This window comes from Sycon ciliatum, chromosome 4, assembly GCF_964019385.1.
Source record: "Sycon ciliatum chromosome 4, ocSycCili1.1, whole genome shotgun sequence".
In the NCBI taxonomy this organism is placed as follows: domain Eukaryota; kingdom Metazoa; phylum Porifera; class Calcarea; order Leucosolenida; family Sycettidae; genus Sycon; species Sycon ciliatum.
This window is the reverse complement of record NC_088646.1, coordinates 26,160,353-26,178,107: the sequence shown is the minus strand read 5'-3', so window position 1 is coordinate 26,178,107 and position 17,755 is coordinate 26,160,353. Positions and strand designations below refer to the sequence as shown.

The window sequence follows — 17,755 nt, the reverse complement described above, 5'->3', positions numbered from 1 at the left end:
GGATATCGTTTCCAATGTATGCTTAGCAACTAGTCCCCAAACTCCGATTGGCTCCATTCCCATTGAACATGCACAGCCCTCACAATTAGGACTGAGCTGTTGCTTCTGGATATACACCAGCTAAGTCTCAGGTCTGAGATGAAAGTCAGTAATGAGTCAGTGATGAGTCAGTAATGAGTCAGTGATGAGTCAGTAATGAGTCAGTGATGAGTCAGTAATGAGTCAGTGGTGAGTCCACACGAATACCTGGCAGCCCTTAACAACTGCTAACTTATTCCGCTCTTTCCGTTCCCAGACAAACAACGACCGCAACGACTGGCCTTTGGTGGCAACTGTGGAGGGACGCGGATTCTCTGGGCCTCAAGTGTTTGTGGCCAAGGCAATGTCAGACAGCTTCTACCCGCTAACATTTCACCCTCACTACCTCGGAACTGTTGAAGTGAGTAACAGTTACCAGTATGGCTTTTGCTCTTGCTTTGTATTTTCGGCGAAGAATTGTCCACTCTTAATGCCTGCTCTTGCTGTCTTAGGAGCAAACATCGGACTGTGCACGTCCAATGATAGTGATTCTGTAACGAAGCTAACACGCTACAGCTGTGTACAGCAGAAGGGCACGAAAGGCACTGGGAGTGTGCTAGCTGTTACGCTTAGCCTGCTGACCAAGGCTGTATGAACTGCTAGAGTGTCTTATCAAATGGTAGCAGCATGCAGTAGCTATCTATCTCTCTTGGTTGGGCACATGCATAATTTTCACAGCAGCTGTTTATTCACTGAAGACAATGCTGCTGACCATATTGTATCTATGCTCAGGGCATGCTGACACTGGTCAACAAAGAAGATGGCGTGGAGCGGTGCTTCAACCTGAGAGGCGAAGGGACAACGCCGCGTCCCCTGAAAACGATCAACTTGAAGTGCCAAGTTGGCAAACGGTGCGTGTGCTAGTGGTGGCCTTAGTTAGGAGTACACTCTGCCTTCCTCTTAGCTCAACACCGTCATTTTGGCTTTCTGCAGGGTTTTGATAAGAGTACTTGTATTGGCTTCTCTCTTGCTGTACATACTTGTGCCGTGTATCTAACAGTTTATACATGCGGGGGGGGGGGGGGGCTGCGGATCTGGCTGTGGTGCAGCAGGTCATACACTAACAGTCATAGCAGAGCCATCTTATGTATTGTAGGCATGGTCATCTGTTTGCAGCATGTGGTGAAGTGCCATTTGGTGCACTGTTCCGTTCACCAGTTGTGCGGCATAACCTTCATGTACCGAACTGTTCACTGTGTTTTCAGAGCAAACTTTGACGTCCACATCCCGAATGAAACCGACTTTGATCTCAACATGACCGTGAGTTCCGGGATCACCTAGTGCATGTACTGTGCTTTCTTCCTCTCTTTTTGGTGTTGTGTTGTGTTGGGGCACCAGATCCAGGCTGGCTCACATTAGCAGAAACTAAATGCATCACAGTATGTGTCCATGTGTACCCAGGGGGACTAGCTCACATGGTAGAGCGCTCGCTTAGCATGCGAGAGGTACCGGGATCGATACCCGGGTTCTCCAGTTGTCCTTTTTTTGTTTTGTTTTACATCATAATACCGGTATGCTTATTACCAAGAGTACATAACCCCAAGAGTGTGCAACTCTCTGCACAACCTCTATGCTGTGCTGCGACGGCAGAACTTTACATCACGTGACATGGTTCAAAAGGTTATGCTGGCAAACAGTGCAAAGTGACCACAAGAGAGTTGTACCCAAAGCTGGGCTGCGTACAACCCAGTATCTATCATGCACAGAGTGCACGGGTTCATCACGTGATGTGAAGTTCTGCCGTCGCAGACCCCATAGCTGGAGTTGCACACTCTTGGGGTTATGTACTCTTGTTATTACTAGTTCAGGAAGTTGGATAAGTGGAGCTATGTGTGTGTATGCGTGTGTCAGCAGATTTGATAAAAAAAATTTACCCCTCTTGATTTCTCATCATTGTGTTGCTTTTAATTTTGCCCGTAAAAGAGGCTGTTGGATACTGCGGAAAAAATAAAAAATAAAAATAAGTGGAGCTTGGAATCAAGGTGTATGTACTATGTAGGTGTATGTACTATGTACTATGTACTATGTAGGTGTATGTACTATGTACTATGTACTATGTACTATGTACTATGTAGAGGCGACGGTTTCAAATAGGACATAGGTTGCAAACCGGAACGGTCTCAATATTCACTTTCTCTCTTGGTATGTTGATTAGAAAACGTATGTCACAGTGAGACTACGATGTGTTTTACTCAGCGCCAAAATTCCATGGCTCTGCGATGACCAGAAGCGCCATACCAAGCAGGTGAGTTTTTGACGTGTTGCTTCGCACTGCGACTTGAGTTTTACGACTTTCGAAAAATCAACTTCTTGTCGCAGGTAAACAGCGACTCGCCTCTCGCCAATAAAGCACCGTATACCAATCAAAACTAATGGAAGCACACACAAGGCTTATTGTTACTCTGTACTGGCCGTCGTGGGGCGATAGCAATTACCTAATTTCAGACCCAGAGTGAATTGGACGTGCACTCTAAAACGTGTCCGGTTTGGAGCCACCTCTGATTTGAACTTTTTTGAAGCGAAAAATTGGGCAACTTGGAGGCAATGGGTCAACACAAAGGAGTGGCTCAGTTCGATTGACTCTGGCCCCAGAGCAAACTTCAACATGCCAGTTTCCTTCCACAAACATATTTCGAGTGAAAAATCAACGCTGATGATCGGTTTGGGTCTATACAAATTTGGCTGTCAAAGCGTCCCAGTATCGAGCCGTCCCCTCTACTATGTACTATGTACTATGTACTATGTACTATGTACTATGTACTATGTAGGTGTATGTACTACCGTACTGGCAATATATGTTGCCGCAGTGAGGCCATGAAGCGTTACATTGGCACATGTTTGCCGCACGCAGGGCGCTACATGCAAAGTCGCACAGGAGCCGTTACACAGGTTTCTATATTGCCGCAGTCCTTTTTTTGCTATTGCCGCATCACTTTTTTTGCTATTGCTGCATCATTTTTTTTGCTTTTGCCGCATCATTTTTTCTTTTCATCCACATTGAAGGCACAGAAATTCAGTTGCTATCCAACTGTTACAAACCCGACGGAAACCCGACGGCAAAGGGCGACAACGATATCAATAGAAGACTGTATATTTTTAACTATCAGAGTGATCTGTTCACAAAAAGATCATCAAAAGGAAAGTGACATAGGGGAAGAGCGCTTCCTCCAAAAACTACTTTTCACCACGCGGTACACGTGTTTTCACAGTTTTCAGCCTTTTTTTGCAGTGCAAACTGCAATGAAAAGATCGCCGCACCCCGCCGGACGCGCGTTACGAACTCAACGAAAATTTGTCGCACTAGCCTGGTCGCGCGTTACGCCGCACCCCCCTGCGTTACGCGTTACGCGGCAACATATATTGCCAGTACGGTATGTGCTATGTACTATGTACTATGTACTATGTACTATGTAGGTGTATGTACTATGTACTATGTAGGTGTATGTACTATGTAGGTGTATGTACTATGTACTATGTACTATGTACTATGTACTATGTACTATGTAGTGTACATGTGGTTTAAACATGTACTGTCTTCCATTCTCTTGTCACCAGGTGTACAAAGACAGTGAATGGCTGACAGGCCCAGACACAATCTTTGTCGAAGCTCATTCCGTGCTCACAGTACCAATGACATGCACGACGAATAAACATGGGAGCTCGTCATGCCAGGTGAAATTCGAGGCGACGCCGTCCACGACAGAAGGAAGAAAGTCCACCATTGGAAGGTGAGTGTGTCCAATGGCAGCACCTTCTGATCCCCCCGTGCACACCTTGCTGTGATGTCACCAGTCTGACAGGCACTGTAGTCGTGGATGTATCCCACTACACCACCGCTGTACTTTTCCCTTGTATGGGCCGAGACTAGCTCCACCACCCATAATCATCTTCTTGTAGGCAAAGCATGCAAGATTATGCGTCACTATGTTGGATTATTCCATGTATCTGTAGTTGCCAGTATAGTGTTTGCCTGCTCACTACAGTACTATCGGGCACCGAAGAACAGAGCGCCGAAGAACAGAGCGCCGAAGAACAGAGCGCCGAAGAACAGAGCGCCGAAGAGCAGAGCGCCGAAGAACAGAGCGCCGAAGAACAGAGCGCCGAAGAACAGAGCGCCGAAGAACAGAGCGCCGAAGAACAGAGCGCCGAAGAACAGAGCGCCGAAGAACAGAGCGCCGAAGAACAGAGCGCCGAAGAACAGAGCGCCGAAGAACAGAGCGCCGAAGAACAGAGCGCCGAAGAACAGAGCGCCGAAGAACAGAGCGCCGAAGAACAGAGCGCCGAAGAACAGAGCGCCGAAGAACAGAGCGCCGAAGAACAGAGCGCCGAAGAACAGAGCGCCGAAGAACAGAGCGCCGAAGAACAGAGCGCCGAAGAACAGAGCGCCGAAGAACAGAGCGCCGAAGAACAGAGCGCCGAAGAACAGAGCGCCGAAGAACAGAGCGCCGAAGAACAGAGCGCCGAAGAACAGAGCGCCGAAGAACAGAGCGCCGAAGAACAGAGCGCCGAAGAACAGAGCGCCGAAGAACAGAGCGCCGAAGAACAGAGCGCCGAAGAGCAGAGCGCCGAAGAACAGAGCGCCGAAGAACAGAGCGCCGAAGAACAGAGCGCCGAAGAACAGAGCGCCGAAGAACAGAGCGCCGAAGAGCAGAGCGCCGAAGAGCAGAGCGCCGAAGAGCAGAGCGCCGAAGAACAGAGCGCCGAAGAACAGAGCGCCGAAGAACAGAGCGCCGAAGAACAGAGCGCCGAAGAACAGAGCGCCGAAGAACAGAGCGCCGAAGAACAGAGCGCCGAAGAACAGAGCGCCGAAGAACAGAGCGCCGAAGAACAGAGCGCCGAAGAACAGAGCGCCGAAGAACAGAGCGCCGAAGAACAGAGCGCCGAAGAACAGAGCGCCGAAGAACAGAGCGCCGAAGAACAGAGCGCCGAAGAACAGAGCGCCGAAGAACAGAGCGCCGAAGAACAGAGCGCCGAAGAACAGAGCGCCGAAGAACAGAGCGCCGAAGAACAGAGCGCCGAAGAACAGAGCGCCGAAGAACAGAGCGCCGAAGAACAGAGCGCCGAAGAACAGAGCGCCGAAGAACAGAGCGCCGAAGAACAGAGCGCCGAAGAACAGAGCGCCGAAGAACAGAGCGCCGAAGAACAGAGCGCCGAAGAACAGAGCGCCGAAGAACAGAGCGCCGAAGAACAGAGCGCCGAAGAACAGAGCGCCGAAGAACAGAGCGCCGAAGAACAGAGCGCCGAAGAACAGAGCGCCGAAGAGCAGAGCGCCGAAGAGCAGAGCGCCGAAGAGCAGAGCGCCGAAGAGCAGAGCGCCGAAGAGCAGAGCGCCGAAGAGCAGAGCGCCGAAGAGCAGAGCGCCGAAGAGCAGAGCGCCGAAGAGCAGAGCGCCGAAGAGCAGAGCGCCGAAGAGCAGAGCGCCGAAGAGCAGAGCGCCGAAGAGCAGAGCGCCGAAGAGCAGAGCGCCGAAGAGCAGAGCGCCGAAGAGCAGAGCGCCGAAGAGCAGAGCGCCGAAGAGCAGAGCGCCGAAGAGCAGAGCGCCGAAGAGCAGAGCGCCGAAGAGCAGAGCGCCGAAGAGCAGAGCGCCGAAGAGCAGAGCGCCGAAGAACAGAGCGCCGAAGAACAGAGCGCCGAAGAACAGAGCGCCGAAGAACAGAGCGCCGAAGAACAGAGCGCCGAAGAACAGAGCGCCGAAGAACAGAGCGCCGAAGAACAGAGCGCCGAAGAACAGAGCGCCGAAGAACAGAGCGCCGAAGAACAGAGCGCCGAAGAACAGAGCGCCGAAGAACAGAGCGCCGAAGAACAGAGCGCCGAAGAACAGAGCGCCGAAGAACAGAGCGCCGAAGAACAGAGCGCCGAAGAACAGAGCGCCGAAGAACAGAGCGCCGAAGAACAGAGCGCCGAAGAACAGAGCGCCGAAGAACAGAGCGCCGAAGAACAGAGCGCCGAAGAACAGAGCGCCGAAGAACAGAGCGCCGAAGAACAGAGCGCCGAAGAACAGAGCGCCGAAGAACAGAGCGCCGAAGAACAGAGCGCCGAAGAACAGAGCGCCGAAGAACGACCAGGGTAGAATTTCACAAAGCACAGAATACCCGGCAATGTAAACACAGTGACTCAACTGTGCATAGACTGTAGTACATGTAAGTAAGAACGGTCTAGGCTAAGAGACTGACCCTCCCCCCCCCCCCATTCTGTGGCAACCGACAGTGCTATACTGTGTTCCTTTTGTTTTGTTGGTTCTGTGCATGTGTGCGTGCACGTGTGTATGTGTGTGTGTGTGTGTGTGCGTGTGCGTGTGTGTGTGTGCATGTGTGCCTGTGTGTGCGTGCATGCAGGATCGAGTACCAGAACTACCTGGACAGCTTCAATAAGAGTGACAACGCTGGCAACTATCTTCACATTGTGCAGCTCAATATCAAGTCGATAATGAAAGCACTGAGCTCTGTTGTCAAGGTTGGTGAAACTTGCCATCATCAAGTCTACCTGTGTGTATTTTGTTCACGAAATGCATCCAGTTGGAAATTTGGAATCCAGATGAGGTGGAAAGAATGTGTTTCACATCGACTAACATGGCTCCAAACAGACGTATGGTGGTTCACTTGAATGTCCAAGGAGGGGAAATTCTTGGGAAGTTTAGCTCGGAGCTGTTTGGAATCTGTATGCAGCCGTTGAAAGTGCACAACCAAGTAGCTGGTCTGGATTGAATGGATAGTAGCTGGTCTGGATTGAATGGAGAATTCATTGCATTGCACCTACAGGTGTGTATCACGTGTACTCCACTATTCTTCTTGAGTGACTCACCTCTGTTTTTGTTCACGTAGGTTCTTGCGCCCGTCGGCAGCAAGGTGGAGTGCATGCTGAAGCTGACCGGTGGTAAGAAAGACCTGTCGTACGACGTGAAGTTCTACGGTGACCCATGCCTGAGTGGGCCGACGGAAGTGCTGGTGCCGCGGGGCAAGGATCTGGCGTACGAGGCAGTATTTGCGCCCACGCGCCTTACAGGCACCACGAAGAGCAAGTATGTCAACCTTAGCATTCAGGCCAAGGACTCTGATGCCATGTGCATGAACTGCCCAGTTTCACTTCAATCATTGACACTGTATCCATGTATTTGACAATGAACTATGCACTGCAGAAACATGGTAACAGCATGATCAGTGGGTCTAATGTTATCAGGCATTATGTCTGTTTTGATTTCCACTATAAATAAAGTATACAACAACAATGGTAACGGTTATACATGATGTCAGATACGGATTTGTTTCTATCCTTTCTTGCAGCATTGTCTTCGTCCCTCGCGATGCGGTCGCACGTGAGGTCCGATACGCCATCGAAGCCACCGTCACAAATGCCAGAACAGTGCAGCTGCCACGTATGGAGGTTTCTCTGGGAAGGTGAGGAAATACATGTAGTTGTAAGAATATGCCACTGCGCAACTGGAGAAGATCGTTTGAACCAGCACGCATGTATAGGTGTACATGCTTCCAGAAGCAGAAGAGTCCTGGCTGTCGATAGTCTACGTTAGTGTTTTACCACAAGCAAAGACTACCTGTGCTCCCGTGGTGTGTGCAGCAAGTTCAGTATTTGCCCCTAACTTGTACTCGCTATGCTGCTCCCACCTGTAGGTCTTGTGCTAGCCCTCTGACCCTGACTAACCCGCTTTCCGAGGAGATCAGGCTCACTCCGCTTGTGTCAAACCCGCGCAACTTCAGCCTGGACGTGAGCAAACTGGTCGGCGTGACTGTGACTGATGACGGCGACATCATTCTTGAGCCCAACCAAAGTGTGGATATTCCCATTGTGTTCTTTCCGACCCGAGTGGAAGGATTGATGAGCACCACCATATCCTTCACATGCACACAGGTAAGTGTCACATGTATGTGCTATCTATACTATGGTTTCAGGGCAGCCAGTTTTCAGTTCTGTCCGTTCTACTTCGCTGGGGCTTGCCCTCACAATGCACCACAAAGTGTGGGGTAGCCATATCTTCATGGAAGTGACGAACTGTCCGGCTTCTATCGTGCCTGGAATCATTATGTCCAGGCCCCTGGAATGTAGTGTGATAATATTCTGTCCGTTGTGACCTGGGTGCCTGGGTGAATACTTGTCGTACTTGTTGAACAACTTTGTTTTGTAAGATATGCTGCTACTGGCAAAGTCCCACCAGCAGACTTGATATCGCAAGCACAACCACCGTGACATACTCGTATCCTTGCGGCTGGTTTCTTTAGCAATGTTCTGCCTTGTGTTCCATCTGGTTTCTTTTGCACAGCTTGGTGCGCTGCAGTACAATGTCACTGGAAAACCGTTAGCAGCTGGCAGCGTAGAGACAACTGTTGTTCGTTGTCCTGTGTTTGGGTCAGTACGTCACAAAGTGGTCTTCAACATGCCTCTGGAGCACGAGGCCGTCCTGTCGTTAAACCTGGTGGAGGAGCCACTGGCCAACATGTCCAGTATACAACAGGCCTCGTGCCTCATCGCCCGTTTCAACCCGAACAGCCTGCGCAGCGGGTCCGATATTGAGCTGCTGTTCGGAGAGTCTGTCGTGATGCAACCAGGCACCACACTGCACATTCCCGTTATGTTCTCACCGCAATCTATGGCCACACGCTACGGGCACCTGCAGATTACACTGCGACCGAGGGGAGGCAGTGGAAAGCAGCCAAACGCTACATGGACATATCCGTTTACATTCCTTCCGGTGTTCTCGCTGCCCAGACCCAGTCCACCGCTTGCCATGTTGGCCAAGGTTGGCGAGCGCTCTGAGCAAAACTTCACAGTTCAGATACCCGTAGACCTGGTCAACGATTGCCTGCAACCTCCGGGAGCTGTTGATGATAGCTCAGCACGGCGGACGGTGTCAACGGACAGCTTGTGGTCATCTCTGCGCTCGCTGGCGAAACGCCAAGAGGAGTTTGAGCAGGCATCGGAGATGTTAAGAGGTTGCTGCGCTGCAGTGCTGCGCAACCAAGCCTCGGTCGGTGAGCACGGCGGCGTGCAGCTTTCTCATGACGTCATCTTCTTGCCAAGCTACGAAGGCTGGTGAGTTGACTGAACTGATTCACGGAGACAGCTGGGCAGTAGTACTTCACACCGGGTGTCTGCCCATTGTTCTGAGTGTGCATAGTCAGTATATCGCATTGACTCTAGTCATACATACAGTGATTGATTGGACAGCACTCCTCTGTCAGTATAGCTTTATCATGGTTCTACATTCCAGCTTGGAGACCAGTGGCAGTACTGCTGGGTTGGTGCAGGGCTCAGCTCACAACCAGGTGTAGCATAGACATTAGACGGATGCAATGTGCATTGCGGCTGGTGTATGCGAACTGATTGAGTGTAGGACAACCGCTGTAAAAAAAAGAGTAAAGTTTACACGTCCGCGTTACCACCGGCTATACAATTGCATTGAGAAACAAAACCAGCTTAGGAAGTTTCGCATGTGCCAGGCCACCACAACCGCTGTGCTGGTATTAAATATATATATAAAAATAAATAAATCACGGTTCACATCAGACTCGGCCTCTAGCCGAGTTTTCCACATCCGTATTAAATATACATGCAGTACAAAACATCATCATGGTGTGCATTTTTTTACAACTTCCGTCGTGTGTAGGTTTGACGTGGCACTCACTGTAACGCACAAAGACTTGGGCGAGTGGCAACAACCCCTGACACTGCATGCATCCAGTGGTGAATATGATGGAGTCGTTCACCTGGACTTGGAGAGCCTGAACCAGGAACTGTCGGTGGTTCTTGATGTTTGCAACAAACGCAGGTGAGTGCACACAGCATGGTGTTGGATTCCGGGGTGTTAGTGCGGGAGGAAGGAAGGGGGGGGGGGGGGAAGGCAACCAGTGCATTTGAGAGGACTTCAGAGTTTTGTCCCTGACCCTTCATTTCTGCTACCATAGTCTTCCTTCCTTTTGGCAGCTGTGTCAACCTCTGTTGGTCACGTGCTAGTAATTATACTTTCTCTAGCTGTTCACCGGTACTTTCTCTAGCTGTTCACCAGTACTTTCTCTAGCTGTTCACCAGTACTTTCTCTAGCTGTTCACCAGTACTTTCCCGGCTAGGGTACCTGTAAAAAGGTCTTAGGCCTGTGGGGATTACGCTATTGTTAAAAAAATGATTGGTTACTGTTTTCAGATGATCGCTTAGTGCGTGAAACTCAGCGTTAAAACACTTTCTCTGTCCTCTTATTTTTTGATTATAGAATCAGTGTAAAATACTGACCCGTGCGCTGCAAGTGCCTCCAAAGCACAGAGGTCTAAAATAAAATCTGAGTCGCCTAATGTGTCTGTCTGTCTGTCTCTCCGTCTGGTGGTGTTGCAGTTGTCCTGCTGAGTGTAGGGCGTTTTTCACAACCGGCTCTCACCAAGGCTTTTCAGTGCGACCGAAAGAGGCCATCCTTCCACCAAAGGGCACCAAAGAGGGTTGCATGTTCGAAATCACCTACTCACCAAAGATCTACCGTTTCCCACTGGATGGCTTTCTCATCATCAAGGTATACTTTCCCACACTAACAAGTAACACCATACTTCCTTTGAGTTCTGACTTTGAAGTAATTCTGAAGTGTTCAACTCCAGATCAGGCTCGTCTAGGCTGTTGCACTACTTGCGAGTATGCTGGTGCTTAGGGAATCCAAGCCAACAGGCATTGAATGAAATCTTGTAATGGCTGTTGCCAAGTTGGGCTGCACCAATGTCCCACCGCGGTGCTCCGGTGTTGGGAGCAACCACCTTTCCTATAAAATTATCACCGAAGTCGCTACCAAAATTTTGTAAATTGTTTGTTCTTCTTTTCTTCTACAGACTACTGCTGATCAGTGGATCTTCAAAATCGAGGCGAAAGCAGCAGCACCAGATGCGGATGGACAGACATCGTATTACACTGCTCGCAATGAGTCACCGATGCCGTCCACACAGAACTTTGTGCGCTTCAATCGCCAGCAGCTCAAGAAGGGCGTTTGAGACACCGCCACTGCTGTGGTGGCACTGCTGGTTCACACGACATTGACTTGATTGATTCGGATACGAAATACTTGAAGCAAATTACCTGCCTACTGATGGACACTGGATATTAATTTTGTTATAATTTGTCGTGTGCTCATTGATATCATGTAGCAGCAGCAGCGATAGCATTGCCACAGCTATGTACACAAATTCAAAGTTGAGATGATAATCGTTCATACCTGCCACAGAGCAGAATACTAGTACCAGGACAAGTAGTAAACAGGGACATAATAATTATGGTGCCGCCGCCGCTGCTGCTGCACACTGTAGATGTACGTATAATTATGTCGTGTATGCCACACGCTTGCTCACTCACTCTGTATGGTGTATGCCACACGCTTGCTCACTCACTCTGTATGGTGTTGGCTCACAGTATTCTTGCCACTTTCTCAGTCTTGCGCTGTGCACGCGTCAAGCATTCTATGATGTAAAAAAAAACATCCGCATCAACACATTCATCAACAGTGTGACGCGGTGTGCTGGGGGAATGCCTGGCATGAATGCAATGCCAGTGTGCTCAATTCTAACAATAGAACAACGATGCACCAGCACAACACAACAGAATAGAACGTCTTGAAGCAAACGTGGAGCAATCCACTGAAGTACTTCAAGTAGTACTACTGTAATACTGATTCTCCCTCATACATGTCCATCTGGTTCTGGCAGAGCTCACTACACAGGCCTAGCTTGCACTGCACACAGGACAAAGCCAGGCGGAAAAGTTTCACACATCACTCACTCATCCAGATGATGGGCAGATTTTCACTCGCCTGCCACAAATAACATCTCAGTGTAAAAAGCACACAAAACAGTGTGTCCATGTCAAGGCATTGGTTTTATAACTTTTATTTATTTTCTGCAGGTGCTGCAGGTGGTGGTGGTGGTGGTGCTGCTGCTGCGTCCTGTTGTGCTGGCACTGCAGCATCCTTCTGCTGGCTTTCTGCTGCTGCTGCTGCTGCATCTGGTGGTGTTGCTGCTGCATCTTGCGGTGTTGCTGCTGCAGCTGGTGCGTCTGGTCCGTCGGCATGCTTCTGCAAGTACGCTGAGAGAAGGTATGCTGGTGTGGAGAGGACGCCAATGAGCTCACTCTGCACCTGGGTGATGTCCGTAATGCCGGAAAGCTTGAGCACTTCATTCCGCGTCAGCAGCTCGCCCTCGATGCAGCCTCCCAGTAGCTCTAGATTTAGGAATGGCCGCGCAATCTTTGTAGTTTTCTTGATGTTGATCTCGTTCGTGTACGACACCGCACATCCTGGCTGCATAAGACGGGTCATATTTCTGTACTTTGACTTGAGAATGTACGGATGGCAGTCCTAAGCAAAACAAAGAGAAGAGGTAAAGAAGCCGACAAGTTGAGCAGAACTGGATAGAAGAACAGCACAAGCCAATCAGGACAGACAACACAGTCGAGATCTTTCGCACTTTCTGACGTGCAGGAGACGAGCACGAGTCTAACCCTCACTCTCTATCTGGGTTCTAGGGTTCTTCATTAAGAGCTCTGTAGAAAGCCTTGCTTATGTGAGTGGACGTCTCCCCATTCGTCAGATGTTCCGAGTGGGATTTGTCTCGTACTCGTTTTGTCATGGAGTGTGAAACGTCTCTTCCGACTAGGCTGTGCTAGCTTAGAATGCACTCAGAAAGGGTCTGCAGCAGTCGATTACAGGTAGAGATCGGCTATAGTAATAGACCGGTTATAATGGTATCACGTTCAAAATTCAAAATCAAAAGTATCTTTTCCACTCAAACTAAACCGGTTAAAGAGTAATCGGCTATAGCAATATATCGCCTATTGTGATCAAATTCTCACTTCAAAACCACTGAATTGCATACATTACGGATCGTTTATAGTAATTGGTGGTACCAACAGGAAGCTTCGGAAAACTGAGATTGTGTAAATGATGTGCACTACCAGCAGTGTGGTCATGGTGTGGTCACATCTGTTTGTGTATGTCATCATGACTAAGTCCTAAAGTTATCACTTACATACTTTGAAGTACTACCCTGTTCAATCGCATGTAGTGATAACCGTCTACAGTCAACTTCGCTAGTAACGACCTTCGCGAATAACGACAGAATTTCCATGCCCAGAGCAAAGTCTCATCCAAACTGCAATACATTATAATGAGACTTCGGGTATAACGACATTTCGCGAATAACGACACTTTTCTGATGCCCCGCCGAGTGTCATTATAAGCGAAGTTGACTGTATAGTGATCAAGTCACCCTTCTTCAACACTATAACATATCTCTACCTGTATCATGTATGTACAATGCACATGTATGGGCTTTCCCCCAGAACAAAGTTCAAAATATGTAATTACGTATGGACAAGTGTAGAAGTATCATAAATGTTTATTCGTGCCAGTTGTCCAGTACAATAGACAATAGAGCTCCAATAATATAATCATACTTCAGTAGTCAGGTACAGCACCTGCATCTGCATTTCCAAAGTGTACCCCTCTCACAACACACAACACAGCAACTGTGGGTTGTACTGTAGCAACTTCAAGCGCAGACTGCATGCCCAAGACCGTACACAGTTGCACACAGAATAGCAGTGCAGTTCGTCGGCATGAGCCACGTTCAAGCAAAGCAGACTTGCCTTCTTGTTGCACCTCTTGAAGCCAATATCCTCCTGGAAGAACTGATAGCGTATATCATCAAACCGGTCCTGTGAAATTGACGGCATATGCCATGCCAGTACGACCTTATTCTCCTCAAATATTTTCTTCCACACGGGTGTTTCGAACGTCGGTGTGTACTGCATAACACAAGAAAGGAACAACTTCAGTCTGACAGTGGTCATACACATTCTTGAGGTATTACAGGGTTCTAGCCAGGTCAATATAGTAGGGGGGCGGGCATAGACAACACAGTTACCCCGAAACCCATGTTTCCATGTTCCAAAATAATTGTCTTGCAATGCAAAATGCACCGTACGAGGCGAACCCCCGACTTCACCCGAGACAAATGTACCTTTATGAACCCTTTAGTAGTGACTAATAATATTTAACTGACTATCGACTGAATTTTCGTAATATGGCCTGAAAAAACACAAAAATCGGAAAGTGAGTAGGAGAGCAGCACGTTTTCACAGGGGGCACTGCGCCCCCTACCCCCCCCCCCTTTGGCTAGTATCCTGGTATAACGATCTACCATATCAAGCACAAACTGAATTGTTAGCAGCCAGAAGGCTAATGTTGTCAATTCGATGTATTATTACTGTACTTGTACTATTATCATACACATTCCCGCAGCAGCGTCAACCAAGCAGTTATGCTTGATCCACACGTTCGCTTACACTGGACATTGAAACAGAGCAGATCAAACTACCAATGCACCCGGGACACATGTAGCTTGTATAAGTAAAGTAATTTTTGTGCATGAAATTGTTTCCGGTCAATACAGGATTCCGCATGGTACCGCAGTTCCGCGCATATACTAGTAAGCCCACGGGCCTATATCCGGATACAAGCCCACCTCCGTTTATAGGCCCATGGGCTAATAAACAGACCCAAACACCGTTACGGAACCGATAGTACAGCATGTCAGTGCAGACTACATTACCAGTACCGGTACCTACGGTAGGCGGACAACCGCGCACGGACTTGTACTTTTTCGCGTACCAGCTGCCTTCAAAATTCGAATATAGGCCCAGGGCTAAAAAACGAACCATTATTACTGATTTTTTTCTCCCAGAAAATGCATTATTTCGTATATTAGCCCATGGGCTTATATGCGCGGAACTACGGTATACAGGATCCGGCAAACAGAGGTTTTACTGTATACTTCAAAAGTAAATAATATGCATCTAAGCAACAGTCTCCCTGTTGGCAGTGTTGCACGTTTCTGTCCAGTGATCGTTTACACTGACACCGCTCTCCAAGCTACCACAATCTAAACAGAGTCCAGAAACCACACCTTTAATGAATGTCCCACGGCGTATACATGTATCTTCGAATAGCCAACCCACACATTTCTTCCCCTGTGACCACAGTTTGGTGTCAATTTGGCAGATGGTCATGGTATTGTCAGAGAAGCCAAGGAATACGCCAAGCCAATGATATCCGTGTTTAATTCAGGAGCCAACAGAATTTTCAGGCATGAGCTTGTACTTTAGGATGTACGTGTATTTCGATCCCAAACTGAGGAAGGACTGTACATGGCATCCTGCCAATCAAACAATTTGAATTGATGGTCCAAGTCAACTCTACTCCAAGGTATTCTGGGCGTTCAACCATTTACCAATCGAATTAGGTACATTGTGCATGTATGTATGTATGTACACAGGTACCCCTTTCAAGCATCACCTACCGGCTCTGGGGGACTATGCATCCAAAACGGCCACAAAATGTTCGTGTCTCTGTGGGGAATGAAACTTCTATAAGTTACTCCATTTCTTGCTGCTGCAGCCGGAACAGCAGCACGCCTCAGCGCCTGCATCACTGCGCTGCTCCTCGCTTAACGATCTTTTCGTTCTTTTTACTTACTAGACAGTAGGAATAGCGCAGTATATCATAATTTGGTCCAATGGTAGCTGGCAAGTGATCGATTGGCTGAAAAGTAGTTGAAAATACCTTTCTTTCCAGTTTCTGTTTCAAACATTTTTTGTGTAGAAAAGGCACCGTAAAATTTTATTTGCTCACGATCACGTGCGCAGACAGTAGATCCACAAAACTAGCTGTGACGTTGGATCACGCGTGCACGTTACCGTAGTACGGAGGTCAACACAACTCAACGACGTTACGTGATCTGGGCAAGCTCATTGTTATGTTGGCGTTAAAAAAAGGTCACTCTTATCTTTTTGGGGGAACAATAGGTCTACTTTGGGTTGCATTGAGAACAAAATTTGGAAGAAAGAGCCCTCGTTTTCATTTGTGTGAAGATCAAGAAGGTCGAGAAGATGGGCAAAAAAATCTTAGTTACCGGTGGGACAGGGCTGGTGGGTCGAGGAATCGAATTTGCTGCTCTCAGTGACAAACGTGAAGACGAAGAATGGATATTTTTGTCATCAAAAGACTGCAATTTGACGAGTATGGATGAAACTAGGAAATTATTTGAAATGCACAAGCCTACACACGTCATCCATTTGGCTGCAATGGTCGGTGGTCTTTTCAGCAACCTTCGACAGAATGCCGAGTTCTTCCGTGTGAACATGCTGATCAACGACAGTGTGCTCAATTGCTGTAGAGAGTTCAAAGTGGAGAAGCTAGTGTCCTGTCTGTCGACGTGTATATTTCCGGACAAGACCACGTATCCTATTGATGAGACGATGGTGCACAATGGCCCTCCGCACAGCTCCAATTTCGGCTATGCATATGCCAAGCGCATGCTAGACGTACAAAATCATGCGTATCGTCAGCAGTACGGCTGTCAGTTCACCAGCGTGATCCCGACCAACATTTTTGGACCACACGACAACTTCAACCTGGAGGACTCCCATGTCATACCGGCGCTCATCCACAAGTGCTATAATGCCAAGCGCGATGGCACAGCAGTCACTGTATTTGGCTCGGGCACCCCACTGCGCCAGTTCATCTATTCTCATGATCTTGGTCGCTTGATGGTCTGGACCCTGCGCGAGTACACTGAAACAGAGCCCATCATTCTCAGTGTCGGTGAAGAAGATGAGGTGTCCATTAAGCAGGTCGCCGAGGTCGTTGCCAAAGAAATGGGCGTCGAAAATCTGCAGTTTGATACAACGAAGGCGGATGGTCAATTCAAGAAAACAGCCAACAATGCCAAGCTTCGCCAATATCTGCCCGACTTCCAGTTCACACCATTCGAGCAAGCAATGAAAGAGAGCTGTGCTTGGTTTGTGGAAAACTACGAGAAGGCGAGAAAGTAGGAGCGTGCATGTAGCTCATTGAGATGCAACTTTGCTGTCAGTTACTATTCTGTTTTGAGTGTGCACCAGACGACTAGCATCCTCAATCCCTCAGTTAGCAATGGCATTAGGCCTTTAGGGTCATAGAGCTATCACATTATAACCGTATAGATTCAGAGCTTATTCTAGATTAGTTTAGTATGGGTGGATAATATCATATACCCGTGTGTTGTCTTTCGTTTTTAATGTCGTGATTGCAATTGTAGTTGATGCACTTGCTAACAGTTAATATTATTATTACACTATTGTAGATACCACTGCACATCAAGCAGACTGGCACTGTACATCCCCCTGATTTCCTTTTTAACCACTTCGTTCCTTGATCGTTTGCCTGCCACACGCCGCGATAGCAGTGTCATATTGCACTGCTGTAGCCATGTTTTTTTTGTAGGCCATTCTTATTTTTATATAGTACAGATTAACCATTCAACACAGTAAATGTTATACCTATCCTGGTTAGTTTTTACTGCATCTATTCATTCCAGATTGATGGACCATTCCATTCTCCACTTGTGTTTCCAGCCTGATAGGCCATCCCCAAACTAGCTCTCCTACTACATGTCATGTACACTGGTACATAGATTGTGCAAGTACTTTGACTGTACGTATCTAACATTGACCGAGTGCGAGGTCGATATACCAGCAGAGAAAGCAGATTAAAAGACTGAGGTGAAGCCGAGGTCTTTTGCGAGGTTTGTATTTCTTATTAACCTCGGACGAAGTCAATACAGTGTGTCAGGTTTATCACGACAAACGAAAGCATGTGTTCAGTCCC

The 17,755-nt window shown here is 48.3% G+C and overlaps 3 protein-coding genes and 1 non-coding gene across 4 annotated transcripts in view; 3 read left to right on the top strand and 1 right to left on the bottom strand.

Annotated features, from left to right (window-relative positions):
* The window catches only part of LOC135815322 (cilia and flagella-associated protein 47-like), a 47,955-nt gene extending 36,404 nt beyond the window's left edge, over positions 1–11,551 (top strand). Inside the window, exons 39-50 of the mRNA XM_065328597.1 lie at positions 296–439; positions 811–929; positions 1,284–1,338; positions 3,634–3,806; positions 6,414–6,531; positions 6,900–7,096; positions 7,359–7,472; positions 7,704–7,941; positions 8,351–9,120; positions 9,695–9,856; positions 10,414–10,585; positions 10,893–11,551. Of these exons, the coding sequence (XP_065184669.1) occupies positions 296–439; positions 811–929; positions 1,284–1,338; positions 3,634–3,806; positions 6,414–6,531; positions 6,900–7,096; positions 7,359–7,472; positions 7,704–7,941; positions 8,351–9,120; positions 9,695–9,856; positions 10,414–10,585; positions 10,893–11,051 (2,421 nt within the window). The 3' untranslated portion in view covers positions 11,052–11,551. The remainder of the gene's footprint in view (positions 1–295; positions 440–810; positions 930–1,283; positions 1,339–3,633; positions 3,807–6,413; positions 6,532–6,899; positions 7,097–7,358; positions 7,473–7,703; positions 7,942–8,350; positions 9,121–9,694; positions 9,857–10,413; positions 10,586–10,892) is intronic.
* On the top strand, positions 1,479–1,551 carry Trnaa-agc (transfer RNA alanine (anticodon AGC)). Its single transcript has one exon. It is a non-coding gene; the product is annotated as a tRNA-Ala (tRNA).
* On the bottom strand, positions 11,449–15,696 carry LOC135815323 (large ribosomal subunit protein uL10-like). The gene is made up of 3 exons (XM_065328598.1): positions 15,408–15,696; positions 13,696–13,854; positions 11,449–12,406 (listed from the first exon to the last, which is right to left on the bottom strand). Exons 1-3 carry the CDS (start codon positions 15,534–15,536, stop codon positions 11,939–11,941), a joined length of 756 nt encoding a protein of 251 aa, XP_065184670.1. The 5' UTR covers positions 15,537–15,696; the 3' UTR covers positions 11,449–11,938.
* Positions 15,697–15,893: 197 nt separating this feature from the next.
* LOC135815320 (GDP-L-fucose synthase-like) lies at positions 15,894–17,532 on the top strand. The gene has a single exon (XM_065328596.1). The coding sequence runs from the start codon at positions 15,997–15,999 to the stop codon at positions 16,939–16,941; it is 945 nt and encodes a 314-aa protein (XP_065184668.1). The 5' UTR covers positions 15,894–15,996; the 3' UTR covers positions 16,942–17,532.
* Positions 17,533–17,755: the final 223 nt, after the last annotated feature.

What these genes read in the sequence shown, in the direction of transcription:
- LOC135815323 (XM_065328598.1), bottom strand. Translation starts at nt 15,536, where the DNA reads ATGCAGGCGCTGAGGCGTGCTGCTGTTCCGGCTGCAGCAGCAAGAAAT. An exon ending in TGCATAGTCCCCCAGAGCCG is followed by an intron (nt 13,855 to 15,407) that starts GTAGGTGATGCT and finishes TGTGTTATGCAG; the next exon opens with TACACACCGACGTTCGAAAC. An exon ending in TCAAGAGGTGCAACAAGAAG is followed by an intron (nt 12,407 to 13,695) that starts GCAAGTCTGCTT and finishes TGTTTTGCTTAG; the next exon opens with GACTGCCATCCGTACATTCT.
- LOC135815320 (XM_065328596.1), top strand. Translation starts at nt 15,997, where the DNA reads ATGGGCAAAAAAATCTTAGTTACCGGTGGGACAGGGCTGGTGGGTCGA.